The sequence below is a fragment of the Musca domestica genome, unplaced genomic scaffold (assembly GCF_030504385.1).
Source record: "Musca domestica strain aabys unplaced genomic scaffold, Musca_domestica.polishedcontigs.V.1.1 11, whole genome shotgun sequence".
Lineage (NCBI taxonomy): Eukaryota > Metazoa > Arthropoda > Insecta > Diptera > Muscidae > Musca > Musca domestica.
This window is the reverse complement of record NW_026712133.1, coordinates 2,569,997-2,596,236: the sequence shown is the minus strand read 5'-3', so window position 1 is coordinate 2,596,236 and position 26,240 is coordinate 2,569,997. Positions and strand designations below refer to the sequence as shown.

At 32.5% G+C, this 26,240-nt stretch overlaps 1 protein-coding gene across 4 annotated transcripts in view; it reads left to right on the top strand.

Moving 5' to 3' along the window:
• The window catches only part of LOC101901484 (nipped-B protein), a 436,426-nt gene that overhangs the window by 11,493 nt on the left and 398,693 nt on the right, over nucleotides 1-26,240 (top strand). For all 4 annotated transcript variants that reach the window (XM_059129842.1, XM_059129838.1, XM_059129846.1 and 1 more), the window contains exon 3: nucleotides 19,214-19,332. In XM_059129842.1, coding sequence (XP_058985825.1) covers nucleotides 19,214-19,332 — 119 coding nt within the window. The remainder of the gene's footprint in view (nucleotides 1-19,213; nucleotides 19,333-26,240) is intronic.

Here is a 26,240-nt window from a genome sequence, read left to right as displayed (position 1 = left end):
AATGCTGATTATAAATGCAAAGTGATGATGAAGAAGGAATATAAAAACAAGTTATAAACAACTTTAATTACCAATAAACTCTATGTAAAAAAACCATTTAGATCAATTAAGTTAGTTGTATATTTGGCATCAACTGATATAAGGACGACACCAGGACTTTTTAAAATAATATCATTTCTAAAAAGAAAAAAAGCTGTAAGTTCGGCCGGGCCGAACTTTTAATACCCTCCACCATTTGGTACAAATTTGGCGAATTCCAAAAAAATCCGTTAAAAATTCTGTTAAAATTTTAAAAATACCGAATGCCTATACGACGACTTTTACCTGCTTAGACAACTTTTATCATAAGTTAATACAATATTTAAATGCGAAACTTAAAGAAAAATCTGTTTATAATGTAGCTAAAATCATCAAATTACCGAATATAGGGGGTACCGTTATATGGGGGCTATACGAAGACATGGACCAAAATACCGAATATCCGGAGGTACCGCCATATGGGGGCTATATGATAACATGGACCTACATGGCCCATTTACGAACTTAACCTGCCTACTGGCAAAATATACAAGTGTGCAAAATTTTAGCCTTCTATCTCAATTTTTTCGCAAGATAGCGTGATTACAACAGACAGACAGACACACAGACAGAAAGACGGAAATGGCTAAATCGTCTTAGAATTTTAAGCTGATCAAGAATATATATACTTTGTTGGGTCTGAGTAGGAGTCAAAACGGAATGACAAAATTAATATACCCTCCATAGTATGGTGGAGGGTATAAAAATTTGATATTTGGAACATATAATTTCACTATTTGAAATATGTATGTCCCGGAGAACAAGGATTCATCATAACGTCACCAATTATGTCATTTAATTTTGTTCATTCTGATAGCAAATAGATCTCTAGGATCTCCCAAAATGTCTTATAAAAAATGCCCTAGCAGGCCAGAATTCTTTTAAAATTAAGTGGACAAATATTTTCAGGCTGTACATTTTTGAAAGAAAATTGCTTTGAGAAAATACAGATCGAAGCTTATAACATCTCTAAAACTAATCCCTCTCATTTTTTGATTTTATTTAAAAATGTATATCATCAGCCGTTGTTTTCGGTGCGAACTTGAACGCAAACTTACATGACAGGAGCCATAGATTCACTGTAACAGTCTCGGGAGAGCCACGGGTTGTAAGAAGAGTTGATACAATAGGTTATGAAGTTTTTTCATTCCCTTTGTGTTACTGGCCATATTTCTCAAACAATGTAGAGACGTTTTCAAATCGGTATAATAATGAGGAAAACTCCCTTTTCATTGATGTCAATTCCAATTTCAAATCCCTTACAAAATTATGAAAGCCGGCAGAGAGTTTTCTACATTGAGTATCAACGACTTTAGCATTAAAATAAGCATAATATATGTTATAAGTTACAATATTTTTAGGGATAGCTGAGATTCCTTTTTAATTTTTTTTATTATAAACACAGAATGTTGGTAATGTTGAGATGATAAAAAAGTAATATGCGCGTATCCTTTTTAGATCCAAAGATATTGGCCAAAACATATTTTTTTACCCTCCACCATACTATGGAGGGTATATTCATTTTGTCATTCCGTTTGTAACTCATCGAAATAATGATCTTAGACCCAACAAAGTATATATATATTGAGCATGTTGTTAAGGATGCTATTGTTGAGTTTCTGAATGACCATAATTGCTTGAGTAGTTCTCAGTTTGGGTTTTCGGCGTGGTTATAGCACCACGGTTCATCTTTTAGCCCTCACTGATCTCAATTGTGATGTGTTCAATGGTTCTGATGTTGGCCTTGACTTGTCTAAGGCCTTTGATTCCGTGGATCATACGCTCTTCTCTGTAATGACATCGTGGGTTCATTAATGACATTCTGGGCCCTGTGTCTAAATCTAGGTGTGAGACCTTCATGTATGCGGATGAGGTTCCTGTCTTCTTTAGAAGTGCATATCTCTTTGGGTTGGAAAATGTGACAAACACTGCGTTGGGATTACATTCTATGTGGATTACTTTCTATGTCTGCCAATTCTTATGTTCCTATGCCGTGCAACTGTGTTGGCTCCTTTGTGGTTAATGTTGTGGATAAAATGTGATGATTAGGTGTAGTCATTGATACCAAACTTAATTTTTCAGTGCATGCTGACTCTTTGCTCTCTCGTACTTTTTCAGTTTAAGAGGCTCTATAGTTTTCAAGCTCATTTGCTTCTTGATGTTAGGATGACGGTAGCCAACTCTTTATTAATGTCTCATGTCAACTATTGTTTGGAGGTCATCTTTGGGGTCAATGTTTGTCAAATTCTGCGTGTTTTGTAGATCATCTCGAAATCCACAATTACTGTTTCCAAGATTTTCGTCCGTAGTTGGCGAGAAGTCTTTTTTGTGAGAGTTGCGAGATTGTGAAATCAGCTTCCTCTAACCCCACGTAATTTGAACTGTTCTTTTGATATATACAGAAAGAGGTGTTTTGAATATTTGTCTGTTCATTGAGTTTCTGGTTGCGGGTTATGTTTTGTTATTTCTATTTAGTTATTGGCTGGGGCCATTTTTATGGTTGTTTATTTTCTATAGAGTAATTTTATTGCTTTTTCTCTTTTGTAAGAATTTTTTCTATGCTTGTAGTTGCTACATTTGCTCGGTTGGAAACGAGTGATGGTTAGCGCCTGAATGTATTGATGCCTCTTGCTTTGTGGAGGAGTTCAATCTGAAGGTCTAATTATTGTTATTGTTATTTACATTATTTTTTATATAAATATATGGTACAATTCGTTGTTAATGTTTGTTATGTATTTAGTTTTTTTAGATTAATATAGTTATGGTCTGTTTTTATACTGTTGTATGTTAATATAAGATTTTGGCCATGTTGGCTTATTTATATTGATTTGTATGAAATTAATGAAATGAATAATAAATAAATATATATATACAGGCATGTCAAAAATTTCAATTGAAATTGTATCAATTCCGTAATTTAAAATCGTTTGTTTAAGCTTCTTCAGATTCCGATCGTTTTGGTGAATTACGAAAATCTCATTATTCAGTATAAATATGACAACATTAGAAGAATGAAAAGAATAAAATCAAACCATATGACAGGTTAAGTTTGTAAATGGGTCATGTCGTTCCCCGTTTTCATATAGCCCCATATAATTCAATATTCGAAATTTTGATTAATTTAGCGATATAGTATATTGTTTCAAATTTTGCATTTTAAGTTCGTAATAGGTACTACAGGCTATAACAAAAAATCGCTCATGCAGGTCCACGGTATTCGGTATTTCGATGATTTTAGCGGAACATGAAGGATCACGTCTTCGTTAAGCCCCCATATAATTGTTTGTTTTTTATCGCTGCTTAAGTTTATCGTAATGTCAGATTGTTAATTTTCTTGTTTGAAGATTTTTTTTTCAAAAAAAAAAATATGTATTATAAATTAAAAGATAAAAAGTATATTTTAATAGATATTTGTTTTTAACTTTTATTATTTTAAAGTGTTTAAAAAGTATTAAATTTAGAAGTTTCCATAAAAACACAATTCCATTTGCAAAATTAAAAGTGATTTCATTTCAAAAAATATTTCGTTTTCTGAGATTTGGAGATCTTAAGGTATTTTAATATTGTTAGTATTATATTTGAGTTTAACATAATACGTCTGATTTTTAGTGTAAGCAGTCTAATTAATTTTAACCTGTTAGTATATGAAGGCAAAACAAAATCATAAAAACAGAAAATTGTATTTGCACTGATTCTGTTTTATCAGAGTATATTGCATATTGAGGATACCATATAACACGACCATATTCTAATATAGTTCTAACAAGAGACATACATAACTGGATTTTATATATGGATCCGTAAATTATCTGAGCCATCGTTTTAAAAAATCTAAAACACCATTTGCTTTATTTACCATTGTCATTATATGACTATTAAAATTTATTTTTGGAACTTTCAAAAGACCAGGATCGACAAATGATTCTACAGTTAAAAAGATCAAATCAAAGAAGATCTGGAGTAGCAGATATGTTTGTTGGCATTTGAATTCTTACACCATTGGAAGAGGCTACACCATTGGAAGAGGCTATCTGAATAATTCTGAAGAAAATTTGGTTTTTTCTCAGAATTATGAGCAATAAAAATCTTTACATCATCTGTGTAAATTAACAATTGCTTTTGATTCCAAACTACGTAAACTGTTTGATACATCCTGGCATTGTAGAAAAGGCATACAAGTAAGAATCTTTGATTTGGCAAGATGTACATGAATAGGTTGTAGTAAAAAAATCTTTATAGTTTAATTGTATTATTGGGGGCTTTGAAAAAAGTTTTCATTTTAGATAACCAAAATAATGGGAGGATTTATGATTGAATTTAAAATTATTTTAAACGATTTTGATGTAAAGATCCAACCACGAGATTAAATGGCATATTTATTTAAAATATAAAATTTATCAACTGTACATTCAAGATCTATGTGACTATTACAAAGGCACACGAGGCTCATATTAACATATTGTTAAGAAAAATAGTTTTATTTATAGTCACGAATAGTTTTAAATGGAACTGACTGAGTTACATTTACAAACGAGAATTCTGTCATGGTAATTCTTCACACAATTTGAAGAAGATTAATGTCATAAAATCGATTAATAACATCGAATGTATATTGGAATGTATAGGAACCAAGGCTTCAGAATCTGGCAATGGAAGCCACCTAATTGAAGGCATATTAAAGGCACTAAGAATTAATATGCAGTCTGAATCACACATATTTTAACGATTACGTTTATTGCTGTTAAATGCTGATTATAAATGCAAAGTGATGATGAAGAAGGAATATAAAAACAAGTTATAAACAACTTTAATTACCAATAAACTCTATGTAAAAAAACCATTTAGATCAATTAAGTTAGTTGTATATTTGGCATCAACTGATATAAGGACGACACCAGGACTTTTTAAAATAATATCATTTCTAAAAAGAAAAAAAGCTGTAAGTTCGGCCGGGCCGAACTTTTAATACCCTCCACCATTTGGTACAAATTTGGCGAATTCCAAAAAAATCCGTTAAAAATTCTGTTAAAATTTTAAAAATACCGAATGCCTATACGACGACTTTTACCTGCTTAGACAACTTTTATCATAAGTTAATACAATATTTAAATGCGAAACTTAAAGAAAAATCTGTTTATAATGTAGCTAAAATCATCAAATTACCGAATATAGGGGGTACCGTTATATGGGGGCTATACGAAGACATGGACCAAAATACCGAATATCCGGAGGTACCGCCATATGGGGGCTATATGATAACATGGACCTACATGGCCCATTTACGAACTTAACCTGCCTACTGGCAAAATATACAAGTGTGCAAAATTTTAGCCTTCTATCTCAATTTTTTCGCAAGATAGCGTGATTACAACAGACAGACAGACACACAGACAGAAAGACGGAAATGGCTAAATCGTCTTAGAATTTTAAGCTGATCAAGAATATATATACTTTGTTGGGTCTGAGTAGGAGTCAAAACGGAATGACAAAATTAATATACCCTCCATAGTATGGTGGAGGGTATAAAAATTTGATATTTGGAACATATAATTTCACTATTTGAAATATGTATGTCCCGGAGAACAAGGATTCATCATAACGTCACCAATTATGTCATTTAATTTTGTTCATTCTGATAGCAAATAGATCTCTAGGATCTCCCAAAATGTCTTATAAAAAATGCCCTAGCAGGCCAGAATTCTTTTAAAATTAAGTGGACAAATATTTTCAGGCTGTACATTTTTGAAAGAAAATTGCTTTGAGAAAATACAGATCGAAGCTTATAACATCTCTAAAACTAATCCCTCTCATTTTTTGATTTTATTTAAAAATGTATATCATCAGCCGTTGTTTTCGGTGCGAACTTGAACGCAAACTTACATGACAGGAGCCATAGATTCACTGTAACAGTCTCGGGAGAGCCACGGGTTGTAAGAAGAGTTGATACAATAGGTTATGAAGTTTTTTCATTCCCTTTGTGTTACTGGCCATATTTCTCAAACAATGTAGAGACGTTTTCAAATCGGTATAATAATGAGGAAAACTCCCTTTTCATTGATGTCAATTCCAATTTCAAATCCCTTACAAAATTATGAAAGCCGGCAGAGAGTTTTCTACATTGAGTATCAACGACTTTAGCATTAAAATAAGCATAATATATGTTATAAGTTACAATATTTTTAGGGATAGCTGAGATTCCTTTTTAATTTTTTTTATTATAAACACAGAATGTTGGTAATGTTGAGATGATAAAAAAGTAATATGCGCGTATCCTTTTTAGATCCAAAGATATTGGCCAAAACATATTTTTTTACCCTCCACCATACTATGGAGGGTATATTCATTTTGTCATTCCGTTTGTAACTCATCGAAATAATGATCTTAGACCCAACAAAGTATATATATATTGAGCATGTTGTTAAGGATGCTATTGTTGAGTTTCTGAATGACCATAATTGCTTGAGTAGTTCTCAGTTTGGGTTTTCGGCGTGGTTATAGCACCACGGTTCATCTTTTAGCCCTCACTGATCTCAATTGTGATGTGTTCAATGGTTCTGATGTTGGCCTTGACTTGTCTAAGGCCTTTGATTCCGTGGATCATACGCTCTTCTCTGTAATGACATCGTGGGTTCATTAATGACATTCTGGGCCCTGTGTCTAAATCTAGGTGTGAGACCTTCATGTATGCGGATGAGGTTCCTGTCTTCTTTAGAAGTGCATATCTCTTTGGGTTGGAAAATGTGACAAACACTGCGTTGGGATTACATTCTATGTGGATTACTTTCTATGTCTGCCAATTCTTATGTTCCTATGCCGTGCAACTGTGTTGGCTCCTTTGTGGTTAATGTTGTGGATAAAATGTGATGATTAGGTGTAGTCATTGATACCAAACTTAATTTTTCAGTGCATGCTGACTCTTTGCTCTCTCGTACTTTTTCAGTTTAAGAGGCTCTATAGTTTTCAAGCTCATTTGCTTCTTGATGTTAGGATGACGGTAGCCAACTCTTTATTAATGTCTCATGTCAACTATTGTTTGGAGGTCATCTTTGGGGTCAATGTTTGTCAAATTCTGCGTGTTTTGTAGATCATCTCGAAATCCACAATTACTGTTTCCAAGATTTTCGTCCGTAGTTGGCGAGAAGTCTTTTTTGTGAGAGTTGCGAGATTGTGAAATCAGCTTCCTCTAACCCCACGTAATTTGAACTGTTCTTTTGATATATACAGAAAGAGGTGTTTTGAATATTTGTCTGTTCATTGAGTTTCTGGTTGCGGGTTATGTTTTGTTATTTCTATTTAGTTATTGGCTGGGGCCATTTTTATGGTTGTTTATTTTCTATAGAGTAATTTTATTGCTTTTTCTCTTTTGTAAGAATTTTTTCTATGCTTGTAGTTGCTACATTTGCTCGGTTGGAAACGAGTGATGGTTAGCGCCTGAATGTATTGATGCCTCTTGCTTTGTGGAGGAGTTCAATCTGAAGGTCTAATTATTGTTATTGTTATTTACATTATTTTTTATATAAATATATGGTACAATTCGTTGTTAATGTTTGTTATGTATTTAGTTTTTTTAGATTAATATAGTTATGGTCTGTTTTTATACTGTTGTATGTTAATATAAGATTTTGGCCATGTTGGCTTATTTATATTGATTTGTATGAAATTAATGAAATGAATAATAAATAAATATATATATACAGGCATGTCAAAAATTTCAATTGAAATTGTATCAATTCCGTAATTTAAAATCGTTTGTTTAAGCTTCTTCAGATTCCGATCGTTTTGGTGAATTACGAAAATCTCATTATTCAGTATAAATATGACAACATTAGAAGAATGAAAAGAATAAAATCAAACCATATGACAGGTTAAGTTTGTAAATGGGTCATGTCGTTCCCCGTTTTCATATAGCCCCATATAATTCAATATTCGAAATTTTGATTAATTTAGCGATATAGTATATTGTTTCAAATTTTGCATTTTAAGTTCGTAATAGGTACTACAGGCTATAACAAAAAATCGCTCATGCAGGTCCACGGTATTCGGTATTTCGATGATTTTAGCGGAACATGAAGGATCACGTCTTCGTTAAGCCCCCATATAATTGTTTGTTTTTTATCGCTGCTTAAGTTTATCGTAATGTCAGATTGTTAATTTTCTTGTTTGAAGATTTTTTTTTCAAAAAAAAAAATATGTATTATAAATTAAAAGATAAAAAGTATATTTTAATAGATATTTGTTTTTAACTTTTATTATTTTAAAGTGTTTAAAAAGTATTAAATTTAGAAGTTTCCATAAAAACACAATTCCATTTGCAAAATTAAAAGTGATTTCATTTCAAAAAATATTTCGTTTTCTGAGATTTGGAGATCTTAAGGTATTTTAATATTGTTAGTATTATATTTGAGTTTAACATAATACGTCTGATTTTTAGTGTAAGCAGTCTAATTAATTTTAACCTGTTAGTATATGAAGGCAAAACAAAATCATAAAAACAGAAAATTGTATTTGCACTGATTCTGTTTTATCAGAGTATATTGCATATTGAGGATACCATATAACACGACCATATTCTAATATAGTTCTAACAAGAGACATACATAACTGGATTTTATATATGGATCCGTAAATTATCTGAGCCATCGTTTTAAAAAATCTAAAACACCATTTGCTTTATTTACCATTGTCATTATATGACTATTAAAATTTATTTTTGGAACTTTCAAAAGACCAGGATCGACAAATGATTCTACAGTTAAAAAGATCAAATCAAAGAAGATCTGGAGTAGCAGATATGTTTGTTGGCATTTGAATTCTTACACCATTGGAAGAGGCTACACCATTGGAAGAGGCTATCTGAATAATTCTGAAGAAAATTTGGTTTTTTCTCAGAATTATGAGCAATAAAAATCTTTACATCATCTGTGTAAATTAACAATTGCTTTTGATTCCAAACTACGTAAACTGTTTGATACATCCTGGCATTGTAGAAAAGGCATACAAGTAAGAATCTTTGATTTGGCAAGATGTACATGAATAGGTTGTAGTAAAAAAATCTTTATAGTTTAATTGTATTATTGGGGGCTTTGAAAAAAGTTTTCATTTTAGATAACCAAAATAATGGGAGGATTTATGATTGAATTTAAAATTATTTTAAACGATTTTGATGTAAAGATCCAACCACGAGATTAAATGGCATATTTATTTAAAATATAAAATTTATCAACTGTACATTCAAGATCTATGTGACTATTACAAAGGCACACGAGGCTCATATTAACATATTGTTAAGAAAAATAGTTTTATTTATAGTCACGAATAGTTTTAAATGGAACTGACTGAGTTACATTTACAAACGAGAATTCTGTCATGGTAATTCTTCACACAATTTGAAGAAGATTAATGTCATAAAATCGATTAATAACATCCAATGTATATTGAAATGTATAGGAACCAAGGCTTCAGAATCTGGCAATGGAAGCCACCTAATTGAAGGCATATTAAAGGCACTAAGAATTAATATGCAGTCTGAATCACACATATTTTAACGATTACGTTTATTGCTGTTAAATGCTGATTATAAATGCAAAGTGACACCAGGACTTTTTAAAATAATATCATTTCTAAAAAGAAAAAAAGCTGTAAGTTCGGCCGGGCCGAACTTTTAATACCCTCCACCATTTGGTACAAATTTGGCGAATTCCAAAAAAATCCGATAAAAATTCTGTTAAAATTTTAAAAATACCGAATGCCTATACGACGACTTTTACCTGCTTAGACAACTTTTATCATAAGTTAATACAATATTTAAATGCGAAACTTGAAGAAAAATCTGTTTATAATGTAGCTAAAATCATCAAATTACCGAATATAGGGGGTACCGTTATATGGGGGCTATACGAAGACGTGGACCAAAATACCGAATATCCGGAGGTACCGCTATATGGGGGCTATATGATAACATGGACCTACATGGCCCATTTACGAACTTAACCTGCCTACTGGCAAAATATATATATATATATATATTTTCTGTGAAGAAATCGAAAAGACTATTACTGTAGTCCGCGGGATGATTAGATATAACTAAACAAAGCAACATTATATCCGTAAGACTATTTCTGTAGTCCGCGATTCACTTAGATATAACTGTATCTAAACTAATCTTAAATACCTGCTCAATTAATTCACGGATAAAACTGTATCCACAAGCCCACAAAATAACACACATCTATATCATAAAAAATATCAATAATTAATAATTGAAGCATGAAAAAAATTTGGGTGATTTTATTGACAACCTCCCTATAAAAAATATTAGTAAATAAGATATGAAACCTTATTGTTATTTTCATTAAATATATGAAAGATTCAATAAATTAAACAATAATAAAAAAAAACAAAAAAATCCGGTGAATAATGTCGCTAAAATCATCAAAATACCGAATATCCGGAGGTACCGTTATATGGGGGCTATATGATAACATGGACCTACATGGCCCATTTACGAACTTAATCTGCCTACTGGCAAAATATACAAATGTGCAAAATTTTAGCCTTCTATCTTAATTTGTTCCAAAGATAGCGTGATTACAACAGATATACAGACGCACAGACTGACAGACAGACGGACATGGCTAAATCGTCTTAGAATTTTAAGCTGATCAAGAATATATATACTTTGTTGGGTCTGACATGAGTATTTCGAGGAGTGGTGGAGGGTATAAAAAAATAATAAAAAATGCATGAACTTCTAAATGAGAATATTCAATGAATGGTTATTATCCAGAAAATTTTCCTGCTACTTTGTGGTACTGAAAAAATCAATTAACCAGGGATTTTACAATGTATGTCTCAATACAACAACCATATACCACATCAAGATATGTACTGATATCTAGAATATAGTTTGTCACAATTTCTTATTGGAGTGCAGGTAGTCTTATTATTTTTAAAAACAATTTTCTCTTAGATTTTATTCAAAGTTCAAAATAATAAAAATATGATTCTTCTATACGTGTTCAATACAAATGAATCAAACAAAAAATAAGTTGTGTGTAATTTTCAAAGTGGTAACATTAAGATTTAAGTGTACATTCCGGAAAGACATTTAAAGAGATCGCATCCTGTACAATAGGAAAATAATATAGAAGAAGATGGATAAAGGCAACATAATATATTGTTAACACATGAATATCGATCTATTCACAAAATATGTTCTTTGCACGTGGCCGAAGATAGGGTCTTCAAAATTTGTATAAAATCAGTATTTAGTTTGCTTTTTGAATAAGCTCAACATAATGATACAAATCGTCGAATTCTTTAAAAAAATAATACAACGTTGTTTTTTTTTTAAGATTGATGTAGCAACCATGTTGGAATTGATCAAATGCAATACATTAAAAATTGTTAAAACTGTATTAAAACGTTGTCAGTAAAGTCAAGTCATACCGCTAAATATAAAAAAACTATTATATTGGAAGTCTTAAACGTATATCGTATGTAAAATTTTTACTCTTACAACCTACAATGCATCAAATATGTTAAAAACGTTGAATGTGCTGAACTTTGAATTACAATTGCTTACTAAAAACTTCGAAGTAAAACGTTAATGAGTATCTTTCAAAATTGACTCCACAAAAACGTATAATTGACTGTACAATAAAGTGAAATTGAACATACTATATGATTGATAGATTGACACTTTCTACACCATACCACCTGCCCAATACTAGATGATGTACACTGACATCCTGCCACACCTGCACAGAATTTTTCAAACATTGATAATTTTGAAACTGATCTCTCCATTTATGAGTTAATATGTAGATTTCATGCAAGCATTTGGAAGCGAGTTACACACTCCCCCTTTAAGATAAAACATCGTAAACGATCGTTTACAATTATTCACGAATTGAACAAAAATAAGACCATTCTATCTGAGGATTATATGACACTGGTCCAATTATATTTTGTATGTTTTATTTCCTGTTTTATATATGTTTAATATATATATATATATATATATATATATATATATATATATATATATATATATATATATATATATATATATATATATATATAACGTGTTTATTACATCACAATTATATTATAGTCTACGAAAAATACTTAAATTTGATTTATTTACATGTATATACTTTTTCATATAAATAAATAAATAAAATTTAAGCAATTTTCGTAGACTATAATATAAATGTGTTTTAAAATTAAAAACTAAGATGTAATAAACACGTTATATATTAAACATATATAAAATAGGAAATAAAACATACAAAATATAATTGCACCAGTGTCATATAATCCTCAGATAGAATTCGTACAAAACAGGTGATTCTCATACCTTTTTTATTTATTCAACAAAATTGGATAGTATTTAAAATGTTTTTTCTTAATCAGATATTGTTGTTTTCATATTTACTAATTTCCTCAATGTCGTAACACATTTAATAATGCATGTACATCCTTGATTGTCATAAAATGCTTTAATTATCTACAGCACAGTTTCATTTATCTTCATTTATATATGTTTCATTATTAGGCTTGTCTTGTACTTTTTTGTTTGGAATTAACAATCCGAACTGTTTTTTTTTTTTGTTTTTGGAGAACAAAGTTGGGAAATCTGTTGTTAATGTGCATGATTATGTACTATCCTTTGAGTCATTATGGACGTAGTTGGCTGTTGATCCCAGATTGGCGCTGCATATTAAGTTGACGTGAACATTCATAAATGTTCGTGTTAAATTTCGATGCGGTAGTACATGTCGCTGCATCAAAATTTTGAAGAAGTTCTGATTTATGGTACCACTCAAGTTTTTTACAATTGATTTATGTGACCATTTATAGCTTAGCCATTATGCAGTTTCACGATAAAATTACAATTTTCTTATTGCTTTTGTGTGTGGTTTATGTTCTTCACAATCCCTATGTTAAATGGGACAAATTGAATCTAATTTAATGTAGGTGAGCGGAGTCTATGGTTCCACTCAAGTTTTGTACAGCTGATTTATGACGTTTTAAAGTTATCATTACCATTATCCAGTTTATGTTCTCCAGAATTCTTATTTTAAATGGAACAAATTGAATTTAATTTGGTTTGGTTATTATGATTTATATAATTATGCTCTATTTTATAGTGGAATCCTTTAAGAGATGACGCATGTTATAGTAATAGTAATGAGGCCAAAGCTAATGTTTTCGAATTCGGCTGTAATATTATTGAAATTGGTATGTTGTTTATCAGAGTGTCAATATATGAACAATTTGTCTACAGCAAAAATTATAGCAAGTGCTACTATATCTGCTCTTGTTAATTCTGTTGACACAAAAGCAACCCGCTAATCTTCAGTGCCAATAGTATTAGATAGTAATGCTGTTATCCGTGTAGGACTAGCATCACCCTAAGAAAACTTTTGAAAAAATAATCTAAATAATCGAAATGCCGAATATCGTGATCTTAATCGTCAAACCGAATATCGGGGGATACTTTCATATGGAGGCTATAAGAAAACATGAACCTATTTAGACAGTGTTCTTCCACCGGATGTAAAATCCGTTACAAACTCTATGTACTGGATTTTAAACAATTCTGTTAGAAAATGTGATCTAAATTGTCAAAATACCGAATATCGGTAAGAAAATGTTATCTAAATCCAACATGGCAAATTTACGAATTTAACCTGCTCCCAGACAAAATATGTACACGTGCAAAATTTTAGTCCCTATCTCAATACGTTCGAAATATAGCGTGATTACAACAGAAATACGGGCATCACCAAATAGACTTAGAATTTTACGCTAATCAAGGCAACAATGCGACGCAATATAAGAATGACAAAAACATAGTACAGAGAGCACGTTTAAAAGTAAATTTCGTGTCGAAAAGAGAGACGCCGACTTCTCAGAAAAAGCAATCGAGAAAAACAAAAACTATTTTGAAAAGCAGCGAGTAAAAGCAAGAGACAGAAATATGAGTGCTTTAGGTGATTTTCTGGACGTAAGGAACAATATTTTGAGAGCAAAGAAAACGACGATTACTGCACTGCACAAAATTGTTTTTGAGGAAGAAGGAGACCGCGATAATCGAAAACGTCTACGCAGTACTTAAAAGAAAATACGTCGAAGAGAACCTAAACGACGGAGATTTGGTTGCTGTGTGCAATGTTTTAGGTTTGAGTTACAACTACGCCGATCTGTTTCAACACATATTTATCAACTTGAAGAAGGGAAAATTGTTATGTTGTCAAGAGAACGACGATGATGTTGAATGCCGAGAACGACGATAATGACGAGTGCAGCGAAGATTATAACAAGCGCAACGACGGTGATTATGACAATAATGAAAATGATGAAACCATTGTATTTAACGACGTAGAAAACAATACTCTCAGAGGTGACGACGCTGCAAAGGAGAAACACAATGCTAACGCCGGCAGAGACAGAGTAGTAAGAAATCAAAACAAAAACAAAACCACGAGTTACTCAAAATGCACCAATACTTATGAACATAGGAACGTTAAACATCAGTTAGTTAAAGAAGGAAAAGCAAATTCTTTGAGCATGCAACGATTTGCAATAAACTACAGAGACATTGAAGAATCTATTCCCTCGTTTGACGGCGATGGTAATATGCCGATTGAATCATGGATAGAGGAGTTTGATGAAACTTAAACTATCATGGGTTTTGATGAATTTCAGAAGTTTATTTTCGCTAAAAAGTCGTTAAAAGGGATAGCTAGATTATTCATAACGAGTGAGCGAGGTATCACATCGTATGCAAAATTGACGAGAGCGTTGAGGAACGAATTTGGCGCAACTGTGAATAGTGCACAATTGCATAAAATGATGATAGAGCGCAAAATGAACAGAGGCGAATCAGTTCATGAATATTTTTTTAATACGAAAAAATTAGCCTCACGTGGAAATATTGATGAAAGTACCCTGATGGAATATGTTATCGACGGCATAAATGATTTAACTATAAACAAATCCATTTTATACGGCGCTACAAATTTAGACAATTTTAAAATGAAATTGAAGTGTTATGAGACTATGGTAAAGAAAACGACTACGCAAAAACATGCAGGATTTGCATCAAATAAACCAAAGAACGACGTTAAGGGGAAATCTTGTTTTAACTGTGGCAAAAATGGTCATGAGTCTAGAAACTGTAAGGACAAAGATAAAGGTATGAAATGTTTTGGCTGCAACAAATTTGGCCACATATCTAAAGACTGTCCAGCTAAACAAGAAATAGCAAACGTTCGCCAGCTAGTAACAATAAAACGAAATCCCATGGAGTTTGATGTACAATTTTTAAGTCAACAACCGTTTACTGCAAGAACATTGTTCGATACGGGAAGTAAATTTAATATAATATCTTATGATACTTACAAGAAGCTGAATGAACCGAAACTTCCCAAATCTGATTTTTACCTTGTTGGTTTTGGTAACCAAAATAAAATTTAGCCGCTTGGAAATTTTGAGCAAAATATTAAAATCAACGACGACAATTATGCTTTGACTCTACATGTTGTTCCACCCAATTTAATTGACGTAGACCTAATTTTGGGCAATGAATTTTGTGATTTTGCTGAAATAAGTATTTCACCCGATGGTTTGAAAATACGGAAATTACTAAGTGAAGCCGACGAAGAAATCCACAAAATTATGCTTTTGAACACATTAGAGGATGGTAACGTGAGCAAAATCGACATTGAAGAGAGCGCTAGTGATAAGGCTAAGCTGGAAGTACAGAAATTGATAGAACGCTATCAACCAGCTAAATCAAAAACTACAAATGTCGAAATGAAAATTATTCTTAAGGACGAAACACCAGTCCACAGTGCACCAAGACGTTTGCCAATTTCTGAAAGAAATATTGTTGACCTCCAAGTGGAAAACTGGTTACAAGACGGTATAATTGAACCATCCGAGTCCGAATACCGCAGTCCAGTGGTTTTAGTCAAAAAAAACAAAATGGTGAACCGAGATTTCCGCAAGATAAATAAGATGATGGTGGAAGATAGGTATCCATTGCCGTTGACTCCAAGACGCCAACATATTTTCTACGATTGATCTCAAGAATGGATTTTTTCACGTGGCTGTTGAGGCATCAAGCAGGAAATATACCTCTTTTGTAACACATAGTGGGCAATATCAATTTTTGAAAGTTCCATTTGGTTTATGCAACTCACCCAGAGTGTTCCAGCGCCATGTCAACGCAATATTTCGTGACCTGACTAGAAAAGGCATAGCATTACCGTACGTAGATGACATAATATTCACTGCTAGAGATGAAAATGAAGCAGTCAAAAATCTACAACTTGTTTTAAAACTTTGCGAAGAATATGGTTTGGAGATTAATTTGAGGAAGTGCCATTTTTTAAAGAGGAAAATACAGTTCCTTGGGTATGTAATTGAAAATAAACAGATTGCACCCTCTCCTGATAAGATCGAGGCTCTGGTAAAATTTCCTGTCCCGAAGAATTTAAAGCAACTGGAAAGCTTTCTGGGTTTAGCGAGTTATTTCCGTAAGTTCATACCTAATTTTTCAATTGTTGCTAAACCGCTAACCGACCTCAAGAAACAAAACTGCAAATTTGAGATGAAGGATGCACAGATTGTCGCAGTTAACCAGCTAAAATCCATTATGAGTCAGCAACCAGTATTAAAAATTTATCAACAAAACTATGAAACCGAAGTTCATACCGATGCATCAATGGAAGGGTACGGCGCAGTCCTATTACAAAAGTCTCCTGATGACGACCAGCTTCACCCAGTATACTACATGAGTAAAAAGACTACCGATCAAGAGAAAAAATATTCAAGTTATGAGTTAGAAATCCTTGCCGTTATCGAAGCGTTGAAGAAATTAAGAGTGTACTTGCTTGGGACACATTTTAAAATCGTAAGCGATTGCAACGCATTTACAAAGACGCTAGAGAAAAGAGACCTATGTACTCGTGTCGCGCGTTGGATACTTTTTCTTCAAGAATATAACTACACCGTGGAGCATCGACCAGGAAAACAAATGAGACATGTAGATGCACTTTCCCGTTATCCTGTCATGATTATTTCGAAAGAACATGGAATTGTCGAAAAAATTAAACGTTCTCAAGTGCAAGATGAAAACCTTTTAATCGTAATGGAAATATTAAAAACAACAAAAAGCTATAAAGACTACTTTCTCAAAGGTGAGATACTTTACAAAATTGTGAACGACAACTAACTTTTGGTGGTGCCGAAAGGTATTCAAAGATAAGTTATTCGACAAGCCCACGAGAATGGACACTGCTGTTAAAAAGACCAAAGATTTAATATGTCGTGATTATTACATTCCTAATCTTGAAGTTCCATATTTCCAACTGCGTTCCTTGTATTGTGATAGATAGAAAGAAAGGCAAGCAAGAAGGTGAACTTAATCCGTTGCCAAAAGAAGAAATCCACCCCCCTCAAGACATATCACATCGATTTCCTCGGACCACTGGAGTCTACTAACAAAAACTATAATCACGTATTTGCTGTTATAGACTCGTTTACCAAATTTTGTTGGTTGTACCCTACTAAGTCCACAACAGCAAAAGACGCCATAACCAAATTAAGCCTACAAAGCATCACATTTGGGAATCCTACTCAAATTATTTCCGACCGAGGAGCAGCATTTACTTCGACTGATTTCCAAAAATACTGTGAAGACGAAGGTATTCTACATTTGAACAACAGGTTTGCCAAGGGCTAATGGTCAAATTGAGAGGATGAATAGTATCATTGTTCCAGTATTAGCCAAGATGAGTATGGAAGATCCGACCAAATGATACAAGTATGTTGGAAAGGTCCAACAAATCCTAAACTCGACTTTCAACCGCAGTATCAATTCTACGCCGTTTGAAGTATTAATTGGTACTGAAATGCATAGCAAGGAAGACATCCGCATCAAAGAGCTGTTAGAGCAAGAAGTTGTTTCTAAATTTGATCATCAACGTACCGAAGCTAGACGAGAAGCTAAGCTAAGCATTTTTAAACTACAAGAAGAAAATAAGAAAACATACAACCTGAGACGTAAGCCAGCATGTCAATACAATTTCGGCGACATAGTTGCTATTAAAAGGACACAACTTGGAGGAGGACTTAAGCTTAGACCGAAGTATTTTGGTCCCTACCGTATAGCCAAAGTGAAGCCACAAAATACGTACGATGTTGTGAAAATAAGCGAAGTGGAAGGCCCTAAACAGACGACCACTTGCGCCGAGTTTATCAAGCCCTGGCCAGAAGAAGAAGATGACGGATTCGAGGCGAATCCAATGCAGGAAGGCCGAATTGTGGGAAAGAGAAAAAACACCTAGGCACGCTACCTCTTAAACCAGCCGGTCGTGTGCGCGCATCTCTCAAATAAATATTCTTTGAATTTGTATTTTCACTTTATTTTTTACATTCCAACATTAAATTTTTATAAATAAATCTATTTGAATTTTATCTAAAATCATATCTCTACACATATGTTAAATATTCGGCACTCAAAGTTTTTAACGGGTTCTACCTTCTGTGCCAGAATATTGTCTATGTAGGTAACGGTACCTCTACCCTAAATTCAGTACTTAGGGTTCGAAATGGGTTTTACCTCCTCCTTCCTCCTATATAATGACTGAAGACTGCTGAAATGTGTTCATTATTCATTTTATTGCTCATAAGGCGGTACCCCTTAATACTTGGTGATTTTAGCCATATTTTTAGCAGACGTTACGGCATTTTTAAGATTTTTCCAATCGATTTCACTACCAAAAAAGTGGTCCCAATATTAAATTCCTATCCCCTTGATGGAGGGTATTAAACGTGTTTTTACTTGTTTTTTAAATTTTTATTTGCAGAGAAAAATTTAAATATGTCTTATCTAGTATAGGTATATGAAATAATTTGATATTAATGCTGCAACATTTTACATTTTTTATTTCCCAATTCAAAAAGCCATTCACCGGCACCCATGATTTAACTACTGCAGTTTAAAATTTATCGTTCAATTTCAAAACGTGTTCAGAAATATTTGAATTTACACAATCCACCATTATTCACAACGTTTATGTATAAAAAGCTATAATTATATGTATCCTTTTATTTGCAGTGACCTCAAATCGGAATATAACATAAACCAAATCGGCACAAAAATAAGTACTTATCCTGAATTATTGAAGGGAATATATAACTTTCGTCCGTCTGTGTTTAGCAATTCCTATAAAACAAGTAAGTTCATATTTATATTTTGGCATATTTTTGTATTATAAGAGAGCATTGTTCGGAGAAACATTTTTGTTTAGCCCCAAAAAATTCTCTGTACAATGGACACAACATTACATTTTAAAACTAATGTACATGAAATGTGTGAATACTTTTTTTTTGGTTAAGAACAGGTTATTTAGCCTTGATCGCAAATAGCTCGAAGTGATTTCTAATCAACAAGTTGTACATACCCTGCGGGACATTTTTCAATCAATTAAGAAAATTGTTAGTTATAAATACATTATTCTACAACTAACTACAAATTGGTTGAAAAGTCATCTGGAGATCAAAAAGTTAAGTAACCATAACTGGTTTATCTCCGATGACTTTTCAACCAATTTGTAGTTAGAAAATCGTTATTTATAAATGCATTATTTTACAACTTTCTACAAATTGGTTGAAAAGTCATGAAGAACTACAGATAAAAAAGCTTTCTGCAAGATGGGTGCCGCATTTGTTAAGAGTCGATCAAAAACGCATAAGAATGAACACTTCATAAGCTTGTTTGGATCGTTTTAAGCTAATTAAAATTGATTTTAAGCGTCGTTTCATAACATGGATCCACCACTATATTTACATAAAAAAGGTTTATCGGGACAAGAAATTCATAATGATATGCTGAATGTGTTAAGTGAAAGTGCTCCTTCATATGCAACTGTACAAAATTGGGTTGCTGAATTTAAACGTGGTCGTACAACCATTAAAATTGAAGCGTGTAGGGGACGTCCAAAAAAGCAACAACAACAGGAATTGTAGCCAAAGTGCATGATATGGTATTAAATGATCGACGAATAAAAGTGCGGGAAATTGCTAATACCATGGGTATCTTAAATGAAGAACTACATATGAAAAAGCTTTCTGCAAGATGGGTGCCGCATTCGTTAATAGTCGATCAAAAAAGAATAAGAATGAACAAGCTTGTTTGGATCGTTGTAAGCGAAATAAAATTGGTTTTAAGCGTCGTTTCATAACTGTTGATAGGACATGGATTCACCACTATACTCCAGAGACAAAAGAACAATCCAAACAATGGACTAAAGCTGGAGAAAGTGCCCCAAAGAAGAAAAAATTCAATAGGCTAGTAAGGTTAAGCAACGGGGTTTTGGGACTTCAAAGGTATTTTATTGATATCTGCAAAAGAGTAAAACAATAAATTCAGAGTACTATTGCAACCTTTGGATCAATTAAATGTACAAATTCGAGAAAAACGTCCTGGCTTACAACACAAAAAATAATTTTTCATTAAGACAACACACCACCGCACAATAGTGTTTTAACCAGGGTTGGGCATAATGCACTAAATTTTTAGTGCACTAAAAATTAAATAATTTGTGGTAGTGCTATTAAAATGACACTATATATAAGTACTATATTAGATAACATGAAGTTTACTGTAGTGAATAGCGAACATCAATTTTGAATTACATACTCGTAAAATTTTATTATTTTTTCAATAGCACTTATTTAGTGCAATTTTTTATGAAATACCACTAATTTAGTGCACATTTTTTTATAAATACCACTAAATTTAGTGGTAGTGCTATTGAAATGTCACTACCACTAAAATTTAGTGTTAGTGCCACTTTTTTTAAATATCACTAAATAGTTATTGGTAGTGCAATTTAATTTTGACTACTACTAACACTTTAGTGGTAGTGAAATAAAAATTGCACTACCACTAAATGAATAGTGATAGTGAAATTATTAGTGCACCAAAAATATAGTACATTATGTCCATCTTTGGTTTTAACAATGTCTAAAATCAACGAATTACAGTAAGAGTTGCTTGACCACCCACCTTATTCTCCTGATTAAGCTCCCAGTGTCATTTACTCGTTCCCAAGTCTAAAAAATTCCTTGCTGGCAAGCTTTTTTTCTCAAATGAAGATGCAATTACAGTTGTAAACCACTATTTTTAAGACTATTTTAATCAAGGTATAGAATTGCTAGAAAAGCGTTGGACTAAGTGTATTGAAGTTTCAGGAGATAATATAAAAAATAAAAAAATTTAAAAAACTAATTATTTTCTTTCATTGATAGGCTAAGAAGTGTCCGAACCGCCCTCGTATAGTACACAGCCCTTAAAGTGATTTAGTGATTCTGTATCGGAGCACAAATATAATCGTACTGTATCGCAGACGAAGCAGTAAAAATTTCGCAAACATTTGAAAAAATAACGAGTGTGCTTTTCATTATTTTTTTTGAGAATAATATGAGATGTTTAATTTTATTTTAGTAACAAACGTAAGAACAACTTAATGGAAATCTGTAATTATGGTTTTTTTGTGCAAATATTTTACCTACTACTTTTTGGTATCAAAAAACATGTAGTTGTAAAGTACGGCGGTGCGTATTTTCCAACCATTTTCTAAAACTTTTTAGGTTTTTAAAAATTCATGTATATAAACAATTCTATTTTCCTAAGTACGAAACAAAACCGATATTAAGATAACGGGACTTGTTTTGTATTTGTACTGCTTGTTTAGATGAGTGGAAACAAAACAAAACTGAAAAACAATATTAAGAACGAAAACTATAAATATATTATATATCTCGCACAGCAACCGTTTGGAAACGTTTGCAGGCGATTCGTTCGCAATCGATATAGCCCGGCAACTCACATCCGAAGAACCATAACTGGTATATATATATATATATATATATATATATATATATATATATATATATATATATATATATATATATATATATATATATATATATATATATACACATATGGCCAAAATAATAAGTACACCGTGTTTTATGTTCATCGTCGCAACGTACGTTAAGTTTTTTAAGTAAAATATGGCAACTTTGCCACATTTCCAAACATATATATGGCAACTTTGAATCAACAAGTGAACAAATGCAAAAATCCCGTTACTTTTTGTTTCTGTGTTATTTTTGTGCTAAAGTTCGTATTTTGGCTGGCCAAAATAATAAGTACATTTTCGATTTTTCAATATTTACCTCTTGCTGAGTGCATTTTAATAAAGGTTTGTTATTTAACTACTTGTGCTTATCAAAATTAAAACAAATTGCACCACAATTTTATTGATAGATGGGTCGAAATAAGCACTGTTCTCCAGAAGAAAGGAGACTAGTGACAAAATGGAAGAAAGAGGGAAAAAGCCTAAGAACCATAGCAAAATCACTTGATAGATCAGTGTGTTTTGTCCAAAATGCGTTGAAACCCAAAAAAAATAAAGAAACACGCGGTAGGCCAAAAAAGACATCGCATATAACGGATTGCCATATTGTCACCCTCGCAAAAAGATATCCCTTTATATCCTCTCGGGAAATTTCTGCGGACATATGCAATGTGATATCCACTCGAACTATTCGGAGAAGACTTGCAGATGCCAAATTGCCAGGACGAATAGCCAGAAAGGTTCCACTGCTTCGTAAAAAAAATTTGAAGATGAGGTTATCTTTCGCAAGAGAACATTTGGGTTGGTGCGGATCCGTACATGAAAAAAAATGGCGAAATATCCTATGGAGCGATGAAACCAAAATAAATTTATTTGGAAATGATAATGGAAGGAACGTTCGTCGCCCCAAAGGAAAAGAATTTCATGTTCGGTTTACAAAAAAGACAGTCAAACATGGGGGTGGAAGCATAATGGTATGGGGCTGCTTTTCTTGGAATGGCGTTGGTCCAATATATCGTATTACTGATACAATGACCAGATTCGAGTACAAAAATATATTGGAGACTATAATGTTACCATATGCTGAAGAAAATATGCCACTTCTATGGGTGTTTCAACAGGACAACGATCCGAAACACACATCCCGCTATGTCAAAGATTGGTTTCAGCAAAATAAAATAAAACTCCTAGACTGGCCTAGCCAGTCTCCTGACCTCAATCCCATAGAAAACCTTTGGGGAGATTTAAAAAAACGCATTAGTACACAATCGTTCCAAAATAAAGACCAACTTTGGGATTTTGTACAAAAAGCTTGGTATGAAATACCTATTGATACCTGCCGTAAGCTTGTAAGTAGTATGCCAAAAAGAATACAGAAGGTCGTAGCAAATAAAGGTGGATATACTGGATACTAATGTTATAAGCAATACTGATAAAAATTAAACCTAAAAATTTCGAATTTATTTGTTTTATTTTATGTTTTACGGAATGTACTTATTATTTTGTCCACTGTTTTTTGTCCACAATTCTTATTAATACATGAAAAAGTTAATTTATCTCGAAAACTCCTGCAATACTTATTGTAATAAGTTGGCTTTATGTTGTAAGAATGGAATAAAAAAATTTGCTTTGCATTACATTAAATACATTATTTTAATTTACCTGAACATATACAAACAAACTGATGTACTTATTATTTTGGCCATATGTGTATATATATATACTCCCCTCGTATTAATCGACCGTGGCGTGTATTAAAGCCTTGGACAAGCAAACATTTGGGCCAAAATATCGTAGAACAACATTCGGGCAGCGTGTGACGGTTTCATTGCCCGTTTGAAGGCCATAATTCGTGCCAAAGGTGACCAATTCGAACAAATTTAAACTTATTCTAAAATTTGATGCTATTTCCGACATTTTTAGTTTTCTTTCAATAAAATTAAAAAAAATGTAAAAATTATATTGTTGTAGTCTTTTTATCTCATCCTGTATATCCACTGGTGTAGAAAAACAAAGATTATCAAAATTAAATTGTGATGATTCACCTATTTCAACTCCACTACATCTGCATTTTAAACAACATTTTCGATCTTGTGGGAAAAGTTTGATAATTCCTGCTAAGCCAAGTTTCAGTTAATTTAATTATATGCGCCAATTGTTTCTAAAAATGATACAGTAAATAACAATACAATGATACAGTAAATACACGATCTTGTCGGAAAAGTTTGATAATTCCTGCTAGCCAAGTTTCAGTTAATTTAATTATATGCGCCAATTGTTTAAAAATGATACAGTAAATAACAATACACAGCAAACGACCCACGTAAACAACACAGTATTTTATGTAACATTGCCTTCGCACTGCCATTTGCCATAAATATAAACTATATGGATATCACATCATATACATTATTTTGATATTTGATCACTAGGCACGTCTCGCATATATCTCACGTATGCTTATCGCTATGAAAGTACGGTCTTTTTAAGGTATCCACGCTGAGCATTTCTGACGAGCCGCTTACGGCGAAATGCGTCGTATAGTGGTGAGTATGTGAATATATCTCTCTGCCTTTTATTTTCACTTAAATTTCCGATCGATATGCTCTCTTTGAAAGAGAAATAAACAAATAAAAACATATCACTGAAATATACTCAAAGTGTGTAACATTTTAAAAACCTCCAGTTTCGTAAAAAATGAATTTTAAGTAATCTCTTTAAATTTAAAATGAAGCAGAGCACAAAAAGTAATTTACATAAACAATAATTTGCAAAGGAATTAACAGATATCATTGTTAAGTTTTTGTGCAAGATAAAAAACGTTTTGCGGTATTTAAGTGCTTAAAATAGCACAGCAGCTACGGCTTAACTAGGTTTTTAGCCCACAATCGCAAACACGCATAAAATGCGATAGAAATTATTTGTTTTCATAAATTTGATGTATTTATTCAAAGGCAAAGTGCAAACATTGTCAAAGACTTCTAGTAACAACAAATTTCAAATTTCAAACCCACCTCTCTAATAGGAATTTTTTAACAGAATGAATCACTGTACATAGCTATAATAGCTGACCACAAGGGAGTTCGGGTTCTTAGGCCAAACCATGGCAGAAGAATACAGGTAGATGCATCAACGCTTGGGAGCATTGATATGTCAAAAAAAATTAAATGTTTTTTCAAATATAAGTAGATTTTTATATGTTTTCTTATACTACGTTATTCGGAGGCTATTATAATTCGCGTTTTTTCAACAATTTTTACAAATTTAAATAGTTTTTCATTCAACATTTTCAATTTCAAAATTGGTTTGACAGTTCATTGTCCCAGCAGCTGTGTCGACGCGTCGACCTATATTCTTCTACCATGGGCCAAACATTGTAAATCCAATTAATCGGGTTTAGGTTTTGTTCGATCAAAAAATTGATCGATTTTGGGGTTTTTCATTTGTTCGATTAAGAGTCTTAAATTGCTCTAATAATTCGATTAATCGAATAAATCGAATGAATCGAACAACTCGAATAATTACTGTATACCTTACGTGAAACAAAAAAAGTTTAGTGTTGGTGTGAAAATTTATTTACAAAAAACATCAAAATTATATTAAAACACAAACAAACAGTCGCTCATCGACATCTGTTGACACTAGACTGTTTGTTCGCGCTGGTCGCTTTTTTATTTCAAAACAAAAACAAATAAACAAATACCGCTAACACACACACAAACATAAGTTATTGATACCGAGTTTTTTCCTTTTTTTCTTTGTAAAATCCCATACACAAAGATAAAATAATTTTTTAATATTTGCACAATGGGGGGAGTAGGGGAACCTCCTCCTCCGCCTATACCACCTCCTCCACCGGGGGAACAAAATAAAAGAAGAGCTCCAAGTATTTCTAATGAAACAAAAACATTTAAAACCCATAATGGAACACCTGTTAAAGCATCTAACACAAACACAGAACCCACAACAAATAATGAAATATCAAATCAATACAATTACAACTCTTTAAACAAGGAAACCATTTTATATCCGACATATCACCCTGGCCCTTTCCATGTATTAGTCTCCTCAGAAACACCAATCAGTACAAGGAGGAAGAATTGTGAATTACATCTTTATGCAAGATTCCAAAAGATTAACATCACTGATTATGCTTGCAAGAATATTGGCTACAATCTTTTTAGATTAACTTTCAACAATGCTAGCTCGGCAAACTCT